Here is a 25,414-nt window from a genome sequence, read left to right on the forward strand (position 1 = left end):
GCCACCCTACCTCGGGGTTCTCCTGGCTCGGGGGCCGGTCTTCCTTCTTCTTTTTGGTGGCCTGAGCTCCCTGAGATGGCTCCTCCGTGGGCGGCCGCGGCTCCGCCGTGCTCTCGGGCTGCGTCTGCGCTTGAGGCTGGATGATGATGACCTGGCAGTGGCGGGGGAGGGGGGAGGGGTGAGGGGGGGAGAACCGGGGAGGGGGAGGGGCCTTGGGAGGCGGGATCACAGCGGACGAGGAGGCTCTCGGGCCCAGGGGGCGCCTGCCCCCAGGGTGTGCACCTCCAGCCCGCCCTTCACACCGCGAGGAGGGTCTGCGTGAGGCTGGGCCTGGTTTAGGAACCAGAAGGGCCTGGGTTCAGGCCTCCACTAGCCTGTCGCGGCTGTGTGGCCTCGGGGCGGTCACTTTGCTTCTCTGAGCCTCAGCTTCCGCAATAAACACCCACCTCCAGGGAGGCGGTGGAGACCCGGGCAGCAGAGACTCAAGAAAGGTTGGTTTCTTTACCCCCACCTCAAACGCAGGTAAACGGAGGCCAGGAGGGCTCAGATTTGCCGCCTGAGGTCATCAGGGGTCTATCTGTCTGCAGGGCCCAGCCTGCCCACTGCCCAGCATGCCCCTGGGGCCCCCGGGCCACTGTGTCTGAGGCTCTCACATCTGGCCTCAGCAGGGTGGGGCCGAGAAGGGGGAGGCAGACTCCAGACCCAGCTCAGTATCGCCCAGAGCGGCCCCACCCCAGCCAGCTTCCATCAGGGTTCAGGGTAACCGTGTGGTTTGATCGAAGGGTCTGCGGCTGAAAAGTCAGAAAGGGATTCGTGCAGCCCAGCCTCTCCCTCCCTCCCTCCATCTGTGGCTCAACTATTTTATTAATTGTTTTGGGCAGGGGATTGGCAAAGGATCGCTATCTTGCACGGATCCGAGGGAAGGAATTCACCAGGAGCAGCCAGCCGGGGTCTGACCCAAGCCAGGAAGAACCTGAACTTGTATTTCTCCCCCTGAGAACATGACTGTCTCGTGAATTTGGAGCTCCTGAGCAGGAAGAGAAAACGCATTCTGTTTTTCGGCTGGCTCGAGGAGAGGTTCTTTGTTCTCCTTTGTATCACAATTTTAAAACCCCAGAATTCTCGGGATGGGAAAAAAAAAAAAAGGTCCCTCTTTATATTCGTGGGAGGAAAAACGTTAAGATCCCCAGTAGAAAACAGGGCAAAAAATATCCTCGAGCGAGTCACGTTGAAGGAGACAGGATTCTTGAAAAGTATAGGGGCAACATTCGAGCTTCCTAATAACCAAAGGAATTCAACTTTGAACAGCGAGCATCTGTTCGCACCGATTAAACAGCAAACAGTGTTTAAAGTGGCAGCACGGAATGCTGCTGAGGCTGCAGTGAAAAGGGCACTCATCCCACAAACGCCTGCTGAGCTCCCCCCTCGTGACCGGCCGTGGTCCTGAGGGCCACGTCTCCCCCACCTGACCACGGCTTGTCCTAACCGAGGATCCCCGGGGCTACCGTCCGCGGGTGGCAGGGCCCAGAACCACAGTACTCCCAGAAATACACCGTGTGCAACCACGTACAGGAGCAGGAAAGCGGGCCACCAGCTCTCAGGCTGGGAATTGGGAGGGACGCTGGCCATCAGCAAGACAGGGGCCTTGTGGCAGATCCCGAACTGGGGACAGAGGAAAAGGGGCCACCGAGAAGAAGGGGTGCCTTTCACGCAGCCCCAGAGGCCTCGAGCCGCACAAGCACCAAGGAGTTCGGAGAGGGACACACAGAGGATCTGAGTTTCAGTTTTCAATCCTGCCAAGACATCACGGGTTTTCCTTCCGGGCACCTGGCGTCCCCGAAGGTCCTTGGCTACCCAACGACACCGGCCAGAGACCCATCGTCACCAGCTCCGGCCTCCTCCGGGCACAGACCTCACTGCTCAGTTAATGAGTCCCGTGAATGAAGTCGCTCATTCGCTGCCCAATCATCCTTTTTCCACCGACACTGATGCATTCAGCCACGTGTTTCGGCCACACACCCGCTCGTCCGTGCCGCCCCGTTCACGTGTGGAGCCGTTCCCCTTCGCGCCTCGTTCCCACCACATCCCTTCCTGCCACCGACTCCCTCCCTCCCTCGCTGGGTCGTTCCTTCGCGCCCCAGGCGCTCGAGCACTGACCCCTCTCGAGACGGCTCATTCGCGCCTCTGTTCATGCCCGCTTGGTTCACCGGCCCGCGCGTGGTCACTCCGCCAGCCACCCGCCCGCTCCGTCCGGGCCTCCCGCGCCTGCGGGCACGACACACCCACCTTCTTGTCGGCACTGATGAGGAGGGGCTGGACCACGACGCTGTCGCTGACCACAGACACGGCGGTGCTGGGGGCGATGGCGGTGGCATTGCTGGGGGCGGTGGAGATGATGGCGTAGGCCACCCCGGCGCCGCTCAGGGGGGAGGTGATGGCCGAGGACTCGGCGAGGGCCTGGGGCTGGCTGCTGGGTGTCGGCACATGGCTCACGGTGTTGTTGGCGGTGGGGAGGGCCGGGCTGGGGTTCTTGACGCTGACCACGGTGGCCTTCTGGAACGTGGGGGGCTGCTTGGGTGGCCGGTCCCGGCCTGGGGTGACGGGGAGGCTGTCTGGAATCAGAGTCTTTGGCCTAACCTGGGGAGGGAGGGAAGGACAGTCGCACGGTGGGGCAGACACACAGGCAGGCGGGGTGACGACAGATGCAGAGGAGAGGCGGGCCCCGAACACAGCCGGGACTCGGGAGGCGGGGAGCCCGGGCACGGACGTGGCCGGGCTCAGAGGCCTCCTGGGTGGGAGGCGAGGGGACAGCAGTGGAGAGGCCGTGGGGCCCGGCTCTGGACCCAAGCCCCTTCCGGCTCAACCCAAAACGGTGACGAGCAGGAGGGCGATGGGAAAGCTGCACGTGGACCAGTCGGGTGCCCTCTGGCTCCAGCCGCAAAGCAGCGAGCTCTCCCGGAAGACAGAAGTCCCCACGGTACTGTCGTTGCCGGGGTGGGGGGGGAGGGGACCGGGAGGGGCCACCGGGGGCTCCCGGCCCCGCTCAGTCTGCTTCGTGATCGGGGTGGGGGCTGCCGCCGTGTCCCCTACGGAAGCCACCGGGCCGGGAGCCACGTCGCGCTCTGCGAGGCCCACGCACGCGGAGTGAAAGCAGGTGCAGGCAGCCACGACGTGGTTCCGGCCAGCGCTCTGGACGGCTCGTCCGGGGCCAGCCCTGCCCCTCCGGGACCCGTGTGGTGCCGGACACGCGCCTCATCCGTGCGCTGGGGGTGGGGAGAAGGCACAACGTGTGCGTCCTGTCAGCTGTCGCCAGCTCCCCTGCTTTCCTGCGACCAGAAACGAGCCTCACGCCAACCCCGTGACATCTGCCCTAGGGCCACGTTCTTAGGGACAAGGAGGCGGAAGAGGGCCTGCCCTGTCTTACCTTACTGGGCGCCCCCCCCCCCCCCCGTGACCGTGTTGTGAAGCAGGTACGTTGGCCTATCCTACAGATGAGCAAATGGAGGCCTGGAGAGGAAGGGACTTCCCCAGGGAGAAGAACAAGGCTCCAGCTGTCGTCAGGGCAGAGGGACGTGCACGCGGGACCTCCACGAGCCTGCCAGGTGTTGGCGTGGGCTGGCGGCGGGCTGGGTTGGCTCCACCCATGCCCTCGTGGAGGGAGGGGTTCGGGGTGGCTCCCACAGGGCTCCGGGACCTTGAGCAGGTCACCTCGGTGCGGCGTGCCCCTCAGTCAAGCTGGCGTCTCGTCCACCTGCTCCTCGCCAGGGCCCGCCAGGGGGCTGGCCTCACTTCTAGTGCCCTGCCCTTCCCCCGCCAGCTGGGCCCTCCCGCCATCGGGGGACTCCCCCAGGCGCGTGATCCTGTCCTGCTGCGTCCTTGGCACGCGGGGTCAGGATCACAGCCCGGCACAAACACCGATTCTGAACGTGAGAACCTCGGGAAGTTTGCTTCTTCTGGTCCTCGCCCGCCTTGGGCCAGCCTGGGGACCCCCATCCTCTTGGGGTGGGGGGTGGACCGGGTGGGCGGGGGTTGGGGCTGGGGGCGGGGGGCCTCCCAGCCGCGATGTCCGTTCAGGTCAAGTTCTGGGCCGCCGGTTCCTCCCAGGTCACTCCAGGTTTGGTCCACACTGGCCAGCTCACACCACATAATCCCAACTCCGGACGGGGGCGAGCCGTGCCCAGGCTGCAGGGGCTGGGCCTCCAAGCCCGAGAACACAGATGCGGGGGACCCCAGAGCTCATGACTTGCGGGAGCCGTCCTCCCCTCTGGGGCCAGCAGCCCTGGCGGGCCACCGGGCACACAACACTCGCTCAACACAGCCGAGCACCGGTGAGCCGCTAGCCTGCACCTGCTCCGTACCAGGACGCCTCTGTGCCGTCCGATTCATCCCCACGGCCACCAAGGAGCCACCTGCACCAGCCCCTCTGCAGCACAGGAGATTCGGTCCAGGAGGGTCGAGAGGCCAGGCGACTTGTCCAAAGCGCGGAGCCCAGGCACGGACTAGCCGAGCACCTCGCTGCCTCCCCGAATGAATCATCTTGGGCAGAGTTTCTCGCGCTGCTTTAACTGTGACCGAAACGCCTGTGACCTCGCGACCCGGTCCCGACACAAGGGATTCGAGAAACAATGCCTTTGGTGCATCTTGCTACGTTCTGTCCTATTCTAGTCCAGCCTCGTTGATTCCGTGAAAAAAGAAAAAGTCCTGGTCACGACCCACTAGAAGGATTCTGCAATCCCTCACTGTCGACACTGGGTCTACTCAGAACGTCTGTCTCCTCCTCTCACAGGCAGGAGAGGCAGGGGAGGGAAGGGACGGGAGCACGTCCTCGGTGCCAGAGGGGCTGGGGACAGACAGACAGACTCTCCGGGGCCCACCTGCGAGCTGCTTACCTGAGGTAGCACGGCCGCTCCTTGTCCGGCCAACCTCTGCAAGGAGCTGACCTGAGGACCCGTGACAGGCACTGCAGTGATGGTTCCCAAAGCCTGCAAGACAGGAGGGGGCGCTGAGCCAGGACCACGAGGCCCCCCTGGCGGGTGCGTGGCTCCCGCCGGGCTGGCCGAGCAGGGGGCAGCAAACCTCGCCCTTCCCTTCCTTCATCAGGAGTTTACGATCACCGAGGTAACTTGGCCATGTAAGAAATTCTGGAAACTAGAGCGAGAGAAAGGACGGCATCGTCCAGAAAATAATTAGCCCTGAGGCACCTCAGCTTTTTCTTTTTTTTAATGTTACTTATTTATTTTGAGAGAGAGAGAGAGAGAGAGGGAGAGAGAGAGAGAGGGAGGGGCAGAGAGAGAGCTAGAGAGAGAGAGGAAATCCCAAACAGGCTCCCAGCTGTCAGCACATAGCCCGACACGGGGCCCGACCCAACGACCCTGGGATCATGACCCGAGCTGAAATTAAGTGTCAGACACTTAACCGTCTGCAACACCCAGGTGCCTCGACTTCTTAATCATTTATTTATTTATTTATTTATTTATTTATTTATTTATTTATTATCTACTTATTTTGGGGGGGCAAGTGAGCGAGGGGCAGAGAGGGGGAGAGAGAGAGAGAAGAGGGCTCGAGCTCACCCAATGTGAGGCCCCAACTTATTTATTTATTTTGGGGCGGGGGACGCAAGTGCGTGAGGGGCAAAGAGAAAAGGAGAGAGAGAGAGAGAGAGAGAGAGAGAGAGAGAGAGAGAATCCCACAGCGGGGGCAGAGAGGGAGAGAAAGGGAGGGAGAGAGAAGCGGGTCTCACCCGAAGCAGGGCTCGTGCTCCCCCGACTGGGGGCTGGAACTCATGGACCTGAGCCAAAGTCTGAGGTTTAACCGACCGAGCCACCCACACACCCCCCAACTTGCTTTTTTAAAAGTAAGGTTTTTCACATGGATACCTGTATACTAAAAACCAAGAAAAATGAACTTGAATCCATATTTGGTGCAATATTTTAAAAACCACAGCAAAATGCAGCAGAGCCTAAATGTAAAGCCTAGAACTACAAAGCATCTAGAAAAAAACCCGCAGGAGAAAATCTTTGGGACCCTCGGGTGGGCAAAGAGTCATATGTTTAACACCAAAAGCATGATCCATATGAGAATGAATTATTAAACTGGGCTACAAAAAGAATTTAAAAACTCCTGAAGCTTACCTGTGAAGAGAGTAGAAAGCCCCAGACTGGGAAAAACACACTTAAAAGTTGGCTGATAAGAGACTGGTGTCCAGACTTAGACTAACTCTTGAGGGGCGCCTGGGTGGCTCGGTCAGTTGAGCGTCTGACTTCAGCTCAGGTCATGATCTCACGGTTCGTGGGTTCGAGCCCCGTGTCGGGCTCTGTGCTGACAGATCAGAGCCTGGAGCTGCTTCGGATTCTGTGTCTCCCTGTCTCCCTCTCTCTCTCTCCCTCTACCCCCCACCCCCCGCTCACTCTGTCTCTCTCAAAAATAAACATTAAAAAAAACCCAAAAAACTCTTGAAACACGCTAATCAGAAAACGTGATGAAAACAATGAACACAAGATAAGAACGGATACTTCACTAAAGACGCGTGGACGGCAAATGAGCCCCCAAGAAGATGCTAGACAGTGTCGGTCATTCGGGGAGTGATCACTAAAGCCCCAGTGAGGCACTCCTCCCGCCTCCTCGGGGACAGACCAGATCGGGACGTGGTGGTGACAGACAGCAGCTGACCCACGGCTCCTGGGAACGTTAAGAGGGCACAGTAACCCCAGAAAACAGTCTGCCCGTTTCTCGAAGAGTTAAACACACATTTACTGCTATGGACTGAATGTGCGTGTCCCCCCAAAATCACATGTTGGGAGTCCAGGCTCTCGATGTGGGGGTGTCAGGAGGTGGGGACTTTGGGAAGTGTTCAGTCAGGGGGGTGGAGCCTTATGAACTCGGTGGCGTCGTGTAAAAAGAGCCCCAGAGAGACCGCCAGCCCCTTAGCCCACGCGAGGTCTCAGCGAGAAGAGGGCCGGCACCCGAACACAGAGGCGCCCCCGATCTGGGACTTCCAGACGTCCCGTTTGGGAACAGCCTAAATGCCACCAGGCCCGCAGCTGAACAACCTGTGCTCCACCCAACGGAGCATCAAAAGGAACCAAAAGCGATCAAAAGGAAGGAGCAACTCGTACACGCGGCCGGGACGAACCTCCAAATGTTGGCTGAATGAAGGAGCCGGGCGCCCCCGCCCAAAAGGAAAGGAGGACGTGTCGTGCGATGCCATTTATGGAAGATTCCAGAAAGAGCAAACTAATCTCCAAAACGAAGCGGCAGGTCAGATCACGTGGAGATGGGGGGATGGGAGGAACGGATCACAAAACGCACCGGGAAACGTTTCCAGGTTGTGGGCGGGGGATGTGTTCGCCGTCCCGATTCTGGTGCTGGTTTCATCTGTCCCCAAATGGCACAGCGGAGGGTCTCAGGCCCCACAAGCCCCAGCGCAGCTTCTCCTGATGGAGGGCCGGCTCCTCCCTCCTCTGGAATAGGTCACCTGCCCCAAGCGGGTTCAGGTCGTCCAAGCCGGCTGCCCACCTCTCGGTGGGGAGCCACACCCTGCACATTTAACGGGAAATCCACCGTGGACATTGGCCGGAACAGGGCTGGACGCACAACACAGCATGAAAAACACACGCGGTCTCTTCTCGGGGACGCGTCTCAACCCATAATGCCGTCTCAGGTCTCTGGCCGGAACAGCTTGGGGAGCAGTGCTAAAATAACGGCCCAGGCGCCCCCCAACGCCCACATTTTAAGAGTCTGCCCTGCCTTCTGCTAAGGGCTGAGTGTAGAAGGTTCTGCCCTCCCCGGCCCAGCCCTGCTGGCGATCCGCACCACCTGTGGGGCCTGCCTCCAGCCGGATACGCACCCCCCCGACCACCCCCGTCCGCCCCGCTCCGGCCCAGGCGTGCACAGGTGGAGGCAGGCACAGTGCCCATCTGATTAGCAAGCTTCCAGGTGATTCTGCCAACCTGGGGACCACAAGCCAAGAGGAAACCACCCTGTCCCTCTAGCAGGTTCTGCATCAGAGACCCCCACGGGCACCTGGTGTCATCAGTGAGCGAAGCTGTGTGGCCCCCTGGGAGCAGGGACTCCTGCGCAGACGGGAGCCGACCGGAAGATCCTGAGGCCGCACAACTTCTGGGCAAATGCACGCCCAGCACCTACAGGAGCCAGGGAACAAGGGGCCAGCCTACTTCCCCTGGGAATCCCCTTCTGGCTAAGACGCCCCCAGACAAGCCCCCGGATGCCACCAGCTTGCAGAACGAACAGCATTCACCCGCTGACTCCACCAGCTAAAATCCTGCCTGACTGCAGCCCAGCCCCACAGCGGCCGCTGCCTGGGGCTCGCTCGGGGTGCCTGATGGGGCTTTAAGGAGCACCTCGCAGGGTGTCGGGGTCCCTCTGTGCCGGGGCATCGAGAGGAGACCCAGAGACGGGACCGCTCCCGGGTCAAAGCCTGAAGTCCTGGGCGCTTAGGAGAAGTTTGCTACAAACGGGGCTGCTGAGCCGGGTCCCTCCACCTCGCGCTTCTGGGAACGCTGGGTCGCCTCCCAGGACACCAAAGTCACCTGCCACGAGCGTCCACTCCCCGTCTGCGCGGGGCCGGCTTCCGGGCACCCTGCAAGCCTCATCTGTTTGCTCCTTTTCTAAGTTCCGCCCCCAGAGTGCGTTCTTCCATGTCCTTATGAAGCTTTAATTAACAAGCTGAAAAGACATTTTATCTGGCAGGGGCTGACCTTTCTGCTCCGCGTCGGAATTTATCGGTACCAGCAGAAACAATCATCTCAGCGGCTATGTCACGAGCACTGGATAGTTTATAGCCACACTTTCGTCAGGATAAATGAGCTCTTTAAGACTACATTTACAGCTCTAAGCATCTTAATAGGGAAAAAAAGGGCCATAAAAGTCAAAGATAACTTCACATTTGTCCTGCATCGGCGGAGTCCCTGGGGCAGCCCAGCCCTGACAGCAGCTGCGTGTGGCCCCCCAGCTCTCGGTGCCCAGTCCCCTCATCTGCCACAGGAACAGAGCCTGCTGCACGGGGCGCGGGCGGGTCGGAGCCGGCCAGCCTGCCGGGAACGGGGGAGGGACGGGACTCGTGGCATCAGCCTGACCAGGTACCCGTCCCGGAGTGGCCCCTGTCTTGTTGGGCAAACCTGGGCACCCCCTGCCTCTCAGATGGGGTGTATGGACTTGCCTTTCCCTGCCCCCAAAATCAGAGTAAAATACCCTGGTGCCCAGCAGCGCGAGGAAGAAGAAAAGAAAACCAGACCCACCACCTCTCGAGCTTCCTGCCTGTGTTCCCATCCACCGTGTTTCCTTCTGTGCCCAAGTGCAGACACCAGAGCCTGCTGGGCTCTCAGTAAACCCCCGGCCAGGGCGAGCCACGGGACCAGGCCACGGGGCCACGCCCCTGCCGGGTGGAGGTGCTTTCATCCCGACTTGCTGCTCGTGCACTGCGGTGGCCAGGGTTCCTCCCCGCCGTGGCCTCCCTAGACCTCCGGGCACTGCCAGATGCCCCCCGCCCACGGTGACCCCCTTCTCTCCCTCATTCGTTCAGCAAACGTCCCAGAGCACCCACGGGGTATCTGGCTGGCAACGGGGTCCGTGAGCCCGGCCTCACCGCGGCTGCTCCCGCCCCAGCCTCTGACCCGAGGGACCAGAACCGGTCTCTGCTCCCCTGCGGGGCGGGACAGGAGGGCCCCTTCGGCAAGGCGGGGTGGGGCAGGGCTGAAGCCCCTCTCCGTGTGGAGTCCAGCCCAGGTCCTGGCCGGAGCGGGTGTCTGACAGATGTCGTTAAACCAGGAGGGCCTCGGGGAGCGGCCGAGGGATGGGAGGCTCTTTCTGCACGACTGCAGGCACGGCCACCAGGGTCCACCATCAGGTGGGCCTGCCCTCTGCCACCTGCACAGGCGGCAGGCCACGGCCAGCTTCACCCCTGCCTGAGCCCGCTCTCCACACCCACGCAGACCGCGACCTCTGGGCGCTGACCCCAGACCTCACAGGGCTGTCCTCTCGGTAGAACCCAGGGGGTCCTGAGGTGGCCCTGTCCAGGTCACGTAGGTAGACGTGTTCCCGAAGCAGACAGCGACCCAGCCATGAGCACCGGCCAACCTCTAGGACCGGACAGAACGACTCCCATGCAGGACCTCGAGCCGGGGCCTGCCCTGACCTGCCAGCTTCCGGCCCGTCTGACCCCGAAGGTCAGCCCCTGATGCTCAACAACGGGAAGAGTGACCGTCATACCTCCCACCGAGTCCGGGGACCGTCCTCGGGCAGGCGTGTGCCTGCGCCTTCCACACGGCCCACCAGCAAGGGCCTTGCACGCGGACAGCAGGAAGGGACCCCAGCGGCCACAACACCAGAACTGCCGGAGAGGGCAATCACGGGAAGGCTCCATCAGCGTGCAGGGCCTCGGTGGCCGTCTGCCTCTCCTGCCCAGGCTGTGGCCCCGGGACAGGCTGCGAGTCGGTGGGACCCAGTCGTCCAGACCCTCCCCTTTCCTCTCCCTTGGTGCAGGAATGGTGCAGGAGGCGGGCATGGGGTCACCGTGAGCCCCTCCCCTGGGTCATGTCAGGGACAGGATGGACAGGGAGGAGGAGGGAGATCCAGTGTGAGCCCTGGCTGGTGTGTGTGTGGGGGGGTGTTGTGTACCCGTGGCGTGGTCAGTGGCCAGAGCGGAAGGTGGCCCTTAAGGACCTCGGAATTCATCACAGGAGCAGCGGCCTCACAGAAGGAGGCCGCATCACACAGAGACAAACGTTTCTGTAAGTGCACGCCTGTCCCTCCCTTACTTGACGGTATGTGTTCCATATGAGGTGACAGGCCCAGAGGGGGTGGGCTTGCTGGGCCCCGGGACAGTGAGTGGCAGAGCCGCCACCTGCCTCCGCCCTCGGTGGCGGGGCTCCGGCCAGCACTGTGGACACAGGAGCCGGGTTGCCCCGGAGGAACCCGCGTCTCCCCGCGACCTCCACTAACCTCGCCTGGGAGGGTGCCGTCCGGCAGGGGACGCGGAGTGCCGAGCGCAGCTTTGAGGACAGCAGGGAAGCGTGCGGCCCCGCTTCTCGGGCCTCTCCAGTGGCTGGGACGGGACTTGCTGTCCAGAGCCGGGGCTCCTACATCCCGCACCCCTCCCGGCTCCCACCTCCTCCCGAGCTGGGCGACGACGGCGGGGCAGCAGCCCCAGGCCCCTAGGACCACCCAGCAGCCCCAGGGAAGGTGGCCTCGGTTCGCATCCCTCCACTCGAGCCACGCGGCTGTGTGGCTTCTGGAGCTCTGAGGTCCCTTGCCTTCTCAGAGGCTGGCTGGGACGCGGGCCAAACGCAAGTGAGCCCCAACACCAGTAAGCGCCGATAAACAGTACTCTAACACAAGCACCACTTTGGCTGTCGTGCGAAACCAGCTTGTGGCTCGCAGGTGAACCCTGGCCGCCGGGGACGGGCTCTGGGCTCACTCCGCGTGCGGCCGGCGTGCTCCCGCTCAGCCCGGCCACCACCGCCCACCCGGCCCGGGGCCCCCACGCCGGCTCCCGCTAACCCGAGCCCGTCCACGCAGGGCCAGCGGGGGCCACTGGAGGTTCGTGCGAAAGTCCAGGGAAACACGCACCTGCTTTTGCTCCCGCCGCCGTGTCCCGGGAGTCCCTGTGTCCACCACGCCTGTGTCCCTACCGGGGGGGCACGGCCGACCGGCAGACACATTCATTCCCATCGCCGGGGTCCCGACAAGCGTCCCTCCCACCTGGCCCAGAGCTGCTGGCGCCTGGGTCCTTCCAGTGGCTTCTCCCGTCACGAATGTGCATCAAGGACCAAGGCGGCATGGAGACAAGGAAGAGCGGGAGAGGCCGGCGTGGGGACAACGGCCACGGGGTTGCCCGACAGAGTGAACACAGGCAGGGCCAGGTCCGCGGCTCCCCTTCTGGACACACACCCCAGGGCCACGCGTGCCCACGTGCCCGGGACACACGTGTTGCACAACAGCACCTGCCTTGGGGAAAAGGGACTGTCCCATCGGCAGGGGACGGGCCCACCACAATGTCCCTCCGACGGGGGATGTTCTCTGGCTCCCGGCAGCCAGAGCCACAAGCCGGATGTAGACGCGTCACCGCAGAGACAGGCCCTTGGGTGAAACCCACGAGCGGTGCCCGCCACCCGCTACGTTCACGTGGAGTAAGCACCACGGGACGGCCTGGTTTGCTGACGCTGAGTAAACGTGCAAAACCGACTCACGATCGTGGGTGCCCCTGGCGGTGGGGGGGGGGGGGCGGTGGCGAGGGGGAGTCCGGAGGGCACCTGCTTCTTCTGCGCATTTTACTTCTTCAAAAGACGATCAGCGCAAATGTGACGAAGTGCCCACTGCTTCCTTCGGGCAGAGAGTGTATGCAGGCTGATCACAGCACCCTTTGCGTACTTGTAATTAAAACCTAAGCGTAAAAAAGGCAGAAAGGGCTCTGCAGAGGGGAAGGGGGGAGGCATCCTGGAGGAGTGGTGTCCGAGCCGGGCCCTGAGAGATGCACCAGAATTGATCAAGGGGGCAGCCAAGTAAGTGCGTGGTAAATAGGAGGGACGGGGGGGTGGGGGGTTGGGTGGGGTGGGGGGGAGAAGGTGGGGAGGGAGGGGCGAGGGCACCAAGAGCTCGGAGCACTGGGGGCCGAACCACAAAGCCAAAGGTGGGTATGGTGAAGTAGAGAGCCAGGTAGGGCCTTGAATGCCACACCCAAGAGCTTGGCCTTGCCTTATGGGAGATGGGGAGCCGTCAGCCACTGTAGGCTCTTGGATGGTGTAGCAGGGCAGGAAGGGGGCTTCTGTGTGGAGGCCAGATCTGAGGCCGGGGGGTAAGGTGTGGACTGTAAGCCAGGGAGCCCTCTGGGGCAAGCAGGAAGTGGGTTCTGGCCTCCTCTGACACGACGGATTGCTGGCTGGCTGCTTCCCGAGGGGGCGGGGCTTCTGAGCATCCCACGGTGGTGCCCAGCCCAGGACCGGCCTTGTCCTAAGGCTCTCCTTGCCCAAGGGCACCCACATCTGCCGGCCCTGCCCTGGGCGTCCTGTTCTCCTCCGGGGGCTGGCAGGTGGTCCCCACTGAGAGCAGCTCCCGGGAGAGGGGGGCACGTCCAAGGGGACTCTCGGGAGACTGTGGCACTGGGGCTTTAACACAAGAACCGTCTCCCGAAACCGGCTTCTCCAAGCACCACAGGGTTTGCAACGCCAACCCATTTCCCGAGTGCACAGCGGGGGAAACGGCACGGCCCCCCGCACAGGCGGCTCCCGCCCAGCCAGGTCCCGGTGACCCTGACCGAGTGGGCCAGCTGAGGCAGGCTGCCCGGGGCCACTTAACCAATGCAGAGGTCCTTCCAGGGGAGGCCGCTCGTAATCAGCAAGCCCCAGAGAACACAGGCGGCTTCTCTGCGCTGACATTTAACCCCCCCACCCCACCCCCCGCCCCAGCAGCCCCAGCGTCGCCAAGTGCTTTCATTAACTTGAAAGGGTGTAATTTTATGCTATTTAGTAGGAAACACACGCTCTAAATGGCCTGGTGGACTGAAGACGGGGGGCTGTGCCCTTTCTGCAGTTGGGGGGAGGTGCAGAGGGGCGTCCGGGAGAGCAGCTAAAGCAGCCGTATCACATCAACAAAATTGGGGAAGAAGCGCCATTTCTGAGACGGCACTGGACTACGGAGGGCAGAAGCCAGCTGGCACCCCTGCGTGGCCCTCCAGGTACCCCTGTCCCCAGGGATGGTGGCCCCTGGCTACAAGGCCCGAGAGCAGGCTGCCTCCCCCGCTCTGCAGGGGTCCTCTCAAGGAGGGGCCGGGCCGCAGCGAAGATGCTGTGGCCAGAGCCCCCCCGCCTTCCGGGAAGGCCACCGGCTTGTCTCCGAGGCTGCCCGGGCAGGGGCCCGAGGCCAGAGGAAAACACGGCAGGGGCGGTACCTGCCTGTCCCCAGGCCTTGCTCCCCACAGGCCACCTGTCGCCCTCGCCTCGGGGCCCCTGCTATCTGGGACTCGAAGTATCTGTGTCTGCCCCTTGGCGGGAGGCCCGGAGCAGCTCTCTGGGCCCTCGGATGTGGAGGCGGCCCCGCCAGGTCCGCGTCTTCAAACAAATCACAACGGCCGAGTTGTGCGATCCACGGGAGGGCTTCTCCCGGCTCTCCCCACCGACCCGCGGACCTTGGGAAGATAAATCTAATTTCCACGTGTGGTCGGCGGCCGCGCACTCCCCCTGGCCTCGGCCTCATCATCTTGCCACCTCCGATGCCCCGGAATCTAATTTGCCCCGGAATCTAATTTAGGGGACGCACATCTGCACGGAGCCCCGGGAAGCCCGCTGACAGAGCGCCTCCGCCCAGCCTCCCGTGGGCAGTGACCCAGACACTCTGGGCTTCCGAAAGGGGGGCCCCCTGCGTGAAACGGAGACACGATTTACTTACAGCGAAAGGCGCAGAGCTCAGCCCAAGTAACCACCACCCAGACGAAGATACAGAACCTTCCAGCAACTCGAGGAGGGGGGGGGGCTCCTGAGCACTCCTCAGAGGAGGGCCGGGCATCCCCACAAGGGTTCTAGCTGGGGGAGCAGCGTACCGTGTGGACAGATGTAAGCAAGTCAAGGTTCCCACCCAGGCTGTGAGGGTACAGGCTCTCAGCAGGTGCGGGGCCGGGATGTGAACTCAGATCTGAAGGTGCCGGCCGGTGAGTGGGCCCCCCACTCGGCCCCCACTTGGCCAGCACAGACGGAGGCGGATGGGAGGTTCCTGCCAGCAGGGGAGGGCGCGGGAGCATTGTTCGTCGTTGATAAAGCACCTCTGTGTCTAGCTGGTTGCCACTGTTCTGGAAGACGAGTACCAGGACCCTGATGGACGTGTGGATGTTCAAAACGTAGGGAGAGGAAGTGACCTGCCCCAGGCGGTGGCCGGAGGGAGACGGCTGGGAGGGGACCTGGGGGGCACCCTGGGAGGGGACCCTCCTCTTCCCACCACCCTGCCCTACCCCTCCCTCTCTTCCTCCTGACTCTGTCCTGCAGGATGAGACCTGGTCGTGGGGAGGAGGGGAGGACACACAGAGAGGGGCTCAGGGTCCCCCGAGGGCTCAGCACAGCCATCTCAGCCATGCAGGGGGTCTGCGGAAGGCAGTGCCTGGCACTCAGGAGGCGCTTGATAAAGGCACAAGCCGAACCCCTTCCCTCCCAGAGGTACGTCCCAGCACCAGCCTGTCTGGAGCAGGACACGAGGGGCCTGTGACACTTACTTGGTGGCAGCACTCTGGGACCTGGGCGGTGACGGCCATGGTAGGGATTACAGGGGTCACTCTTCTGCACGTGGCCCCGTGTGGCAGGAGGGGAGGGTCCCAGGGTCTCTTGGGCCAAAGAGAAACAAGGCGGTGCTGCCTTCACCTCGGAGTGACCTCATCTCCTGACTCAGTTTCCCCATCTGTGACAGGGGTGGTCAACCAGATCACCGGAAGACATCTTTTGAACTCGACACTGACCGCCCAGGCCTCGGGCAGGGAGTGTGGTGGGCGTGGTGAAGGCCTGGCTAAGAGCATGCCACACGTCACCTGCTCTGATGGCACCCACCGCGGCATCTCCAGGCCCGTGCCGCGCCCGCGCGCTCCCCCCCGCAGGAGAGAACACCCTGTCTGATCCTCGCTCTTTCCCCGACACGTTTCCGGATGCCAGACCCACCGCACCCTGAGCAGGCTCCACGAGGTCATGTCCTGGGAGGCGCCCCAGCCTCGCTGAGACGCGCCCCCAGGTCAGGGTAAGAAGACAGGAGCGAGGCCGGCCGTGGCAGGCGCGGCACAGATGCTGGAGAAAGCCCACCCAGAACCCACCTCCGGCCTCCCCACATCCCGGGGAAGAAGATCCATCATCCTCTTAGGGGGAGGGGACCAGGTCTGTTAGGTGGCTGCAGCCACAGGCACAGAGGGACGCTCAGCATGGCTTAGCGGGGACAGAGACCCTCTCACACCATTCCCTCCAGGGACCGTTCAGCCTAAAGGGCATTTCTCGGGGGCAGTAGCATCCCCTGCGACTGTACAGGAAACAGGACGGGGCCAGAGCATCTCTGAGCACTCCCGTGCCCCGCAGACCAACCTTTACGCCCCACGGGATGGCGGCCCGGCAGCTGCTTAGAGAGCCGAATGGGGCAGGCGTCTCGGGCCGGCCTTCTAAGAACACGAACAGTTGCTGACGGTCGTGAGCTGCCGGGTGCGACCTCGCAGAATCTCACTAGGCTTCCCGTTTTACAGGTGGGGAAACTGAGCCCTGGAGCAGGGGATACTGACCCACAAAGAGAAAGAGAAGGGGCCCAACAGCAAATGTTTCCCGGGAAATGTGGGAGCCTGACGCCCGCTCTCGTCCAGCGAGACTGTAAGAAGGTTACTGCTCACCCACCGGCCGCCAGGCACCGCACCTACCCGGTGCTTCACATACACCACCTCGGCCGACCCTCCCGCCATTCTGTGAGGCGCAGAGGGCCGCCCATTTTACAGACAAGAAAGCTGAGGCCCAAGAGATCAATGCCGTGCCGGGAGAGAAATTTTTTTTTAAGTTCACTTATTTATCTTGAGAGAGAGAGAGAGAGAGAGAGAGAGAGAGAGAGAGTACGTGCTAGCAGGACAGGGGCAGAGAGAGAGGGAGAGAATCCCAAGCAGGCTGTCAGCGCAGAGCCCGAAGCTGGGCTCGAACTCACGAACTGTGAGATCATGACTTGAGCAGAAACCAAGAGTCAGACAGTCAGCCGACTGAGCCACCCAGGTGCCCCAGGAGAATCGTCAATTTGCTTTCTTCAGTGGCTCCCCCTTCACCCCTGGGTGAACGGCTGAGCAGACTTTTGGGGGCCTTTCCTCTGCCATGCATGTCCCTCCTGGATTCACCCTGGCCAGGCTCCGCCCACGTCCCCAAGGACGGTGGTCTGCAAACACCACCGCCTAGCCCACTCCCTGGGAAGCAGGGTGACAAGGGGCCAGCAGACCCGGGGAGACTTCGTGCGTCCACGCCCTTGCACACGCGTGTGTGGGTGCACACCGGGCCCCCTGCCTGGCATGCCCTCCCTGGCTCCCGTGCCAGGCCAGCAGCCCTTCTTCAGCCTTCACTCAACAAGAGCATGGGCTACAGAAGGACGCTCGCCCACTGGGTGGGGGGGTGGGGGGGGTGGGGGCGCGGGCTGGGCCACATGACTCAACAGGGCCAATCACAGCGCCGGATTATCCGGGATCTGTTATTGGTCTAGAGGGCGGGCATGTGACCCAGCAGACCAATCAGAGTGCTTCCCTGGGACTGCTTCTCCAGCGTGGAAAGAGAAGCCGGCCTCCCCATCCGGTTGTGGTCTTGCTCAGACTGCAGAAGTGTCCCCCGAACCCTGGGGCCATCCCTGGGCTGCTTCACGTTGCCACCCCAGGGCTGTCATCCTCCCCTTGTGATTCCCAGGGAGACCTCGGGCTGGGAGCCACGCACCTGCAGCCTAATGCCTTTTGGGGGGGGGGGGGGGGGGGGGAAGGGCAGCGCCCGCTGCACTTGGGGAAGCTCCCGGGACCTTGGAAGCGTCCAAGCCCCGTTAAACACACGCTCGAACACAGCATCCACTCTCGCCACGTTTAGAGCAGAGCTTCTAAAAATGCCACGCCAAGCGCACGTCCACACGTGTAGGCTGCCGCTGACGGTTCCAAGGGGTCGCGGTGACCCGCCCAGCTGTCACTCCTGCCCCCACACGCGCCCGAGGTGCCTCGCTGGGAGCTGCAGGGAAGCAGCCGAAAGACCTGGAGTCAAATCCCAAACCTGCCATGGAGGGGCTGTCACTTCTTGCACAGCTTTATGCAAACTCGCCGGGCCTCAGGCTGTCTCCTTTGTAAAACGGGGACAATTAACTGGTCCACACTGGTTTGCTCTGACAGTCCGAAGGGAAGCAGGGGACACATACCTGGAGCCTCGGAGTCCCTGAAACAACGGTGGCTCCCCAAGAACAACATGGTCTCAGGCAGCTGGGACTTAGGTGAGGCCACCTCGCCACCAGCACCTCGGCTTCTCTACAAGACGGGGACGCGGGGTCGCCGACATCGGCTTCACAGGGGGGTGAGGGATGGGCGAGATTAGGAACGCAAGACCTTCAGCTCTGGAAGGGGTGGCCCCGCCCCCTCCCCACCCCGCGCAGGGACGCCCGGGCCTCACGCAGAGCCTGCTCCGAGCTGGACGCGGCGACGGGCCGTGCCGTGCGTGGTGACGGTGTGCCCACAGCCCGCTGCCCCCGGGAGACACTCAACATCCTGCTCTCTCTGCCAGGGTATTTTTAGAAGAAACAGCACTTCGGCATGGAAACGAATAAAGGGTTGAAAATAAGTTTGAGAGTTTGAGTTCCGTGTACTAGGGGAGGGGAAAAAAAGTCCTCGTAGGCGAAATATAGTGGAGAACACCTCTAGGGGGCGTCCTGAGGAAGCAAGATGCGGTGTCTCCACAGCTGGGTGCACCCCCGCCCCATGCGCCCCTGGAGGGCTCCGCCCAGCGGGGTCCAGACCAAGGGCAGGGGCGCTGCTGGGCTTCCGGGGCCGGGAAGGTGCTAGCAGCCCACCCACTTCGAGGCTGCTCTCTTGCAGAGGACGCTGCTGTGCCAAGCACCGCTTCCAGGCCGCGGCCCCCACTTCTCAATACTCAGGCGCTCCCTTCTCCCCCCACAACCCTCCCAGGGTCGCACCCCAGGCCCCTGAGACATCCTGCCAAGAAACCCCAGAGACGAGCAACGACACGGACCGTCTCCCCTGGCACAGCTTGTCCGCCACAATCTGGAGCTGAAGCCCCATTTCACGGGGAAGGAAACTTAAGGCTCAGAGAGGCAGAGTGGCTTGTTCAAATCGCACAGCGCGTCAGAGGCAGAGCCGGGATCCGAACTCAGCTCTCCACGGCTCCAGAGCCACCTCTGAGTTCTGGGCAGCCAGGCACTCGTTGCCGGTGAGCACGTGAAATGTGGCTGGTGCCACCGAAGATTTGCTGTCAGCGTAAGGCACACACGGGACTTCACAGACTTAGCGTGAATAAAACAGCTCGCGAATATTTGGAGAGGTTAGTTACGTGTTGCAGCGATAAGGTTTTGGATACACTGGTTACGAGGCCCCCAAGGTGTGAGGTTACACACGTGGCTCCCTTTATACTTCCGTTGGATGGAGCTCTTCTACGGGACGTTGCAATTCCAAGACAAAAGCCGCGGACGTCCGCTTCTAATGAGAAAGCAGAAGGATGAACGGCCTTGACCCTGTGCTCCATGGTAACACGAAGGCAGACTCACTCAGAATAAGAACCATACTTCTCAATGGAAGGACAGGAGACAAGTGATGGACACAAGAAAGACCAAGTTCCAGGGAGTAAGGGGGAGCAGCAAGGGGAGTGTCCACACCGGGGCGGGCGCCCGGTGTGAGCACAGGTGCACAGGGGACCCAGGCACCGAGGCACGGGGCCGGGAGGCCAGCCGAGTGTGCCGGAACGGCCGGGGCCGTCACAGACCGCTGCTGGGGACTGGGAGGTGCGGCCACCCCTCTGGGAAAGAGCTTGGCGATTTCTTGCAAACTTGAACACGCACCTGAGCCCTAGGAGCTGGCAGTTTCCCTCCGAGGTATTGACACGAGAAATGAAAACGTGTCCCTAAAACGATGTGCACACAGATGCTCCGAGCTTTCTTCGTAACCGCCGGAACGCGGGGACCACCCGAATGTCCGTCAGCTGGTGAATGTGGGACCCGGGTGGTGGCACACCCACGCCCCGGGCTGCCCCTCAGCCACACGGGGCGGTACACCTGCTGTGCCGGGGAGCCTCAAAAATGGGGCCGAATGAACAGAGCAAGACAGGCCACTTGCTGAGCACTTAGTTCCACTGACACGAAGCCCAGGAGCTGGCGGGCTCGTCGGGTGAGGGAAATCAGAAGGGGGTGCTGCCCTGGGGGAGCCTCACCGGGCAGGTACACGGGGGAGCTTTCCGAGGTGGTGAGAACGTTCTGGGGGGATCAGTTACTCGCGCGTATACAGGTGTCAAAACTCGTCACACGGTACGGCTAGGATCTGTGAAGTTCAAGGTACGTAAATATATATATATTTTTAATGTTTATTTATTTTTGAGAGAGAGAGAGAGACACAGAGTGCAAGCAGGGAAGGGGCACAGACAGAGGGAGACACAGAATCTGAAGGAGGCTCCAGGTTCCGAGCTGTCAGCACAGAGCCCGACGCGGGGCTCGAACCCACGGACCGCGAGATCATGACCTGAGCCGAAGTCAGACGCTCAACCGACTGAGCCACCCAGGCGCCCTTTTTTGTCGTAAATATGTTTCAAAGGAAAAAGCTATACGTGTTTACAAAATGCAAGGGCTGCAATGCCAACCCCCCAGAGAGCAAGGAAAAGTGGGGGCAGCTGGGGTGCAGACCCCTCCCCCCGCCCCTGGATTTCGAGACTTCACGGCTAACTCGCTGCGTTCGGACTGGAATCGGTGTTTGTGGTTACGCCAGTTACGGCCTAAAAGGCGAGGTCTCATCAAAGGGAATCAGGAACGTGTCAGAGGGACTCTGTCGGGGCTGTTCTTGTAGATAAAACACATGCCAGCCTCGCCAGCCTCGTCCGTTGCCAGCAGGGTTTTCACGAGTCTGATCCCACCTCTCTGAGAAGCATGGAAAGCACTTAAAGCCGCAGAGGCCGAGGGCTTCCCCAAACCCCACTGTGGCTCCGGGCTGCATGCACGAGGCACCTGCCGCGACCTGCCTTCCCCAAGACCTCCGAGGAGGCTCTAGTCGAAAATCCCGAGAGAGGGGCTCACACGGGGCCGGGGCGCAGTACTCCGTGGGGCCCCAAGGGGAAGATGATGGAGACGCTGGGACAGGATCTCACAGGTGGGGGGCACGGAGTGGGGATGCCCAGGACACCAGAAGATGACAGGGACGCAGGGGACGGGCAGAGATGCAGAGGGGGCCGAGGCTGGGGAGGCTGGGTGGGGGGGGAGCGGGTCCCAGGGCCCCGGAGGCCACCCCGTGCGGGGCGGACAGAGAGCTGGGGACACATGAGGCTACCACAGAACAGCGCAGGGGCTCGAGATGGGCCACAAGGGGTACAAGTGGAGGCAGGGAAGTGAGGGAGGAGAGGCGGGGAGGGGTCAGGGGAACAAGTGACGCGAACAAGAAGCCACGGAGACCTGCTGGGGCTCCGGGGGCTTTAAGGAGGAGAGTGACCTTGCTGAAAACCCCAGCAAGCCCACCTTTAGGTGGTGGGGACAAAGATGTGAAGATCAGGCCCTCGTCCTCAAGAAAATGACAGCCGCGGTTACCGGGTGGGGGTGGGGGGCCCTCCCCCCGCCCAGAGCCTCCGCTTCCCCACGCGTCAAACGAAAGAGTCAAGGTAAAACGCAGATGTGCTTAAAACTCCGCCAACCGGTGCCGGGCACGGAGTGTTCAGATCAGCAGGAAATCATTCGCCCCTGCTCTCGGCAAGAGGGTCCGAACCGGACAGGCCTGCTCTTAAGCCTCCCGTCGGCTTAATTATTTCCACACCCGAAACCCAAAACCCAGCCCCGACGGGCACGCACCATCCGACCACGTTCTAATCACCGGACATTAGCATTTCTCGTCCGCCCGCCTGCTGCGCGACTTCAGAGGCGCGTGGCCGAGCGTCGCGTCCTCACGTTAATGAGCCAGGATAATGAGGCTGCACCCAGCAGCGGGGCCCAACGGGACGGAGGGCTATTTTGATTTCAGGTCTTCGGGTCTCAGGTTCTTCGGGACCACCGGAAGGAGCGGGGAGGGGGCCGAGTGCCGCCCCCGGTCGGCGGGCTGCCGGAAGACAGCATGAACAAGGCTGGGGGACCGGGGCTCGGCCTTGTGTCAGGACAGAGCCTCGTGCCGGGCTCAAGAGAAGGCTCTCACGCCGTCCCTGCGCACGCCTGGGGGCCAGGACACGGCATGTGGACCGACGGGGGGCACAGAGGGAGCGCATCACGTGGGTCTCGCTGACGGGCCCGGGGGGAAAAGGAAGGTCGCCTTTGGCCGTGACCCCCAGCCCTTGACCAAAGACCCAAGCGCGCCCAAGCCTGTCCCTGGGGCAGAAGGTGGGTGTCCCGGAGTCCCCCGAAGTGTCGAGGGCTCAAGGAGGGAGAGTGGAGCAGGAGGCCGGGGCAAGGACAGATCACCCCCACACGCGGCCTCACGGCGAGGGGGACACAGTGCGGCCTGGGACTCCCTGCTGAGGACCTGGCTCAGCAGTGGCAGCGGCAGACCCATGGGAGCTTCCTTGCCTCGGGGTCCCGGGGCCTCCCCCACCACTGGGACCGCCCCCTGCAGCTAGCGAGCTCCGGCCAGGCCAAGGTGGGGCCGGCCTACCCAGTACTGCCTCCTCCAGGGCTGGGGGCCCGAGGTGGACACGAGGTCCACCGTGGGCAGAAGGGGACACACGTAGGAGACGTCCGGGGACATGCCAACCCAGCCCACAGACACGGACGGCAGCCCCCTTACTGTCATCTTCGTGGAATTTAATTTTAATTTATAACGCTAGACCAACTTCTGAAATTCCAGCCTCTTCAAGCTTTAAAAGACGTTCAGCAAACATTTGCGGAGCAAGGAGAGAGATCACAGAGTGATGACGCCATTCCTGGCATGACCCCTGCCCTGGGTCACGCAGCCCCGACTTGACTCAATCCTTCAGGAGCCCCGGGTGCTCACGACCGCTGTTCCCTTTCACGCGCAGAAACGGAGGCTCAGAAGACACAGTGACTTGCCCAAGGTCACCCCCAGCTTCCGGCCCCTCCCAGGCCCCCACCACCAGCCTCCCCGACTCCCAGGGGCCCTGTAGCGCTGGGCACGTGCCATCGGCCTGGGGGGGGGGTCAGGCGGCCCCTGTGGGGCTCAGGCCCCACCCTGCACCTTCACACCCTCAGCTGGTCTCGTCTCCATCGCTGAGAATAAGCAGGTGCAGCAGAAGGGGTGGAGAGACCACAAAGGCACAGATCCCACCCAAGCTGAGCACGCCTCGCGCCTCTGACCCAGCGGCGGCCGCGGAAGGTCACGGTACAGCTCCATTTTCACACCAACCCCGACTCTGAGCCCCTCCCTTGTTCAGAAAACCGCCCGCGCACCTACTGTGTGCCAGGCAAGGGGCTTCGGTGGGCCAGACACACCGGCTGACGGTGACAGACCGCGGTGAGGGCAGTGTCGGAGCGGTGCCAGGGCGGGGACCCCCGTGGGGCCCTCCTGAGCCACGGAAGCTGCCTCCCTCCCTGCCTCCCTCCCTTACTCCCTTCTGCATTTGGTTCCAGGCTCAGGGAAGCAGGGGTGAAAGGGACGCAGCTCCCGTCCCCCAGGGGCTCAGTTCGGTGGGTACAGACCCATCCCCCCTCAGTGTGTGGGGGCAGAGGGAGCACCTTCCCAGAGGAGGGGAGTGAGGTGGCCCACGAGAGAGGACACAGCGGCGGCTAAGGCCTGGTGGAGAGGGTGTGCCCTTGGGGGGCCTAGGGAGCAGCCTGCAGGGGGCGGGGGCGGGGCAGCAGGTCTGGGGCCAGAAGGGCCTCGGGCCATCATGCTCAGGACCCGCACTGAGGGTTCCTCTCCCTTCTCCCAGCCGGACTCAGGAAAGAGGCAGACGATCCAGGGCCTGGAGCGTCTCAAAGCTGGCCACTGGGGCCCGGGGACCAAGACCGCAGGGGAAGAGAGCAGGATGCCAGGCGCACAGGCCACCCTGGCCTAGGCCCCTGACGGGCACGGCTCATTTCATTCCCTCCACAAGCCTGAGAAGATCATTCCACTTCCGTGACCAGATCCGGCCACGAGGTGAAGGGAGCCGGGCCAGAACCAGCCTGGCCACAGAGACGGTGCACGCCCTAGACTGTCCTCAGAGGCCCGGCGAACGCACAGCAGAGGTTCAGGGTGGCAGCAAGATGCCTGCAGCTCCAGCAAGGCCTGGCTGCTGAGCTGAGACCCCCGAGGAGGAGCAGGAGGCCACACGGAGGGCAGGACCACCCACACGTGCCAGGAGGTTACGGCCAATCTCCGGAGAACACCCAGGAGGTGGGCGTGCGGGGAGGTCCGGTTCAGGTCCAGCAAACCCTTTGACCCAGATGGACCTCAGTTTCCCCACCTGCACGATGGGGGGGGGGGGCTACACTGGCTGATCCCCGAGGTCCAGCGTGGTGGGTCTGACTCAGAGAAGGAGGAAGGATCTGAGAACCTTAGGACGTAAGCCGGAGGCAGAGGCCCCTGGATTGGGCAGGGCAGGGGGCCCGGGAGCCACGGCCAAGGCCTGCCAAGGCTGGAAGAAAGATCTAGAGCAGGCTCCTGCTCAGTGAGACCCCTGACCACCCAGCCGGGCCCCTCATATCCACCCCAACCCTCTCCTTCTCCTTCCCCAACAGGTGCGATCCTGCCCGCAGGCCCCCATCGTAGCGTGCTTTCTGCCCAGAAGCCCGGAGACCAGGGCCGAACCAGACAGGTCCCGGCGTCTGTCCCCCAGCAGCACACCGTGAGGGGGTGGGGGTCACCTCCACCCAGAGGGCTGCAACGGCAGCATGAGAATCCCCGGGACAGAGGAAGCCCGGGCTCTCGGCAGGACAGACAGACCTATGTTCCCGTTTCGTTTGACGCAGGACCAGATCTGTACAGACACGTGGGGAAGGTTCAGGACGCGGAGGGGAGGAAGCGTGTGGGGCTCTGGGCAAGGCCCCACGAGAGGTCAGGAGGCCTGGCTCCCCAGAAGGCTGGGCTGTGCCTCGGTTTCCTCCCCGGGACGTGGCCAGCTCCCGTGCTCCTGCAGGCCCCACCCTGCCGTCCGGAATCCCTGGCGGGCACCGTGCCCGCTGTGCCGCCTCCAAGCCCTTCTTTGGCAACCTTACGTTCAGCCGAGTGACAGGGTTTGGTCCCCACGTGCAGTGATGCAGATGACAAGTGCTCCCCGGCCGGGGGGAGGGGTGAGAGGCTCACCCCTGGGCTCTGCCCAAGGGACAGAGGCGTCAGCGTCCAGCCCAGCAGCCCCCCTGCCCCGCGCAGGTCCACGGGCCCCAAGGAAATCTGCCTGGCGCATTCCAGCCTGTGTCGAAGCAGCCGGGAGACCAACTCGGTCTCAAACGCATGCAAACCCTCGGTGCCCCGCGTGTGGCAGGCGGTCGAGAAAACGTCTTCGGCCATTCGTCCCACTGACCCTCCGTGACAGGCTGAGCCCCGCGAGCCTCAGTTTCCCCATCTGCAAATGGGAATCCTATGGCCACCTACTGGTAAGACTTCTGATGAGCCGTGTGGGGCGCGCTCTGTGTGGAAGCGGAAAACCACATCCCTTCAAGAGAAGGTAAGGGAGGAAACACGCGTCATTCCTGTGCGCATCTCGTCTCCAGACTTGGTGTCGTGAGGGAGGAGCTCCCAGGGGCCGCGCGCTCACATGGGGGGGCGGGGGGCACAACTCCAGCCCACGTGCCACGTGACGTCCTCCTGTTCTTCCTCCCTCGG

The 25,414-nt window shown here is 62.7% G+C and overlaps 1 protein-coding gene and 1 non-coding gene across 3 annotated transcripts in view; both read right to left on the minus strand.

Moving 5' to 3' along the window:
- The window catches only part of PHF21B (PHD finger protein 21B), a 91,555-nt gene that overhangs the window by 18,504 nt on the left and 47,637 nt on the right, over window positions 1-25,414 (minus strand). For both annotated transcript variants that reach the window (XM_042993511.1, XM_042993512.1), the window contains exons 3-5: window positions 4,890-4,982; window positions 2,287-2,637; window positions 11-151 (exon numbers count right to left, since the gene is read on the minus strand). In XM_042993511.1, coding sequence (XP_042849445.1) covers window positions 11-151; window positions 2,287-2,637; window positions 4,890-4,982 — 585 coding nt within the window. The remainder of the gene's footprint in view (window positions 1-10; window positions 152-2,286; window positions 2,638-4,889; window positions 4,983-25,414) is intronic.
- TRNAR-UCG lies at window positions 20,164-20,248 on the minus strand. The gene has a single exon. It is a non-coding gene; the product is annotated as a tRNA-Arg (tRNA).

The sequence above is a fragment of the Panthera tigris genome, chromosome B4 (genome assembly GCF_018350195.1).
Source record: "Panthera tigris isolate Pti1 chromosome B4, P.tigris_Pti1_mat1.1, whole genome shotgun sequence".
NCBI lineage: Eukaryota > Metazoa > Chordata > Mammalia > Carnivora > Felidae > Panthera > Panthera tigris.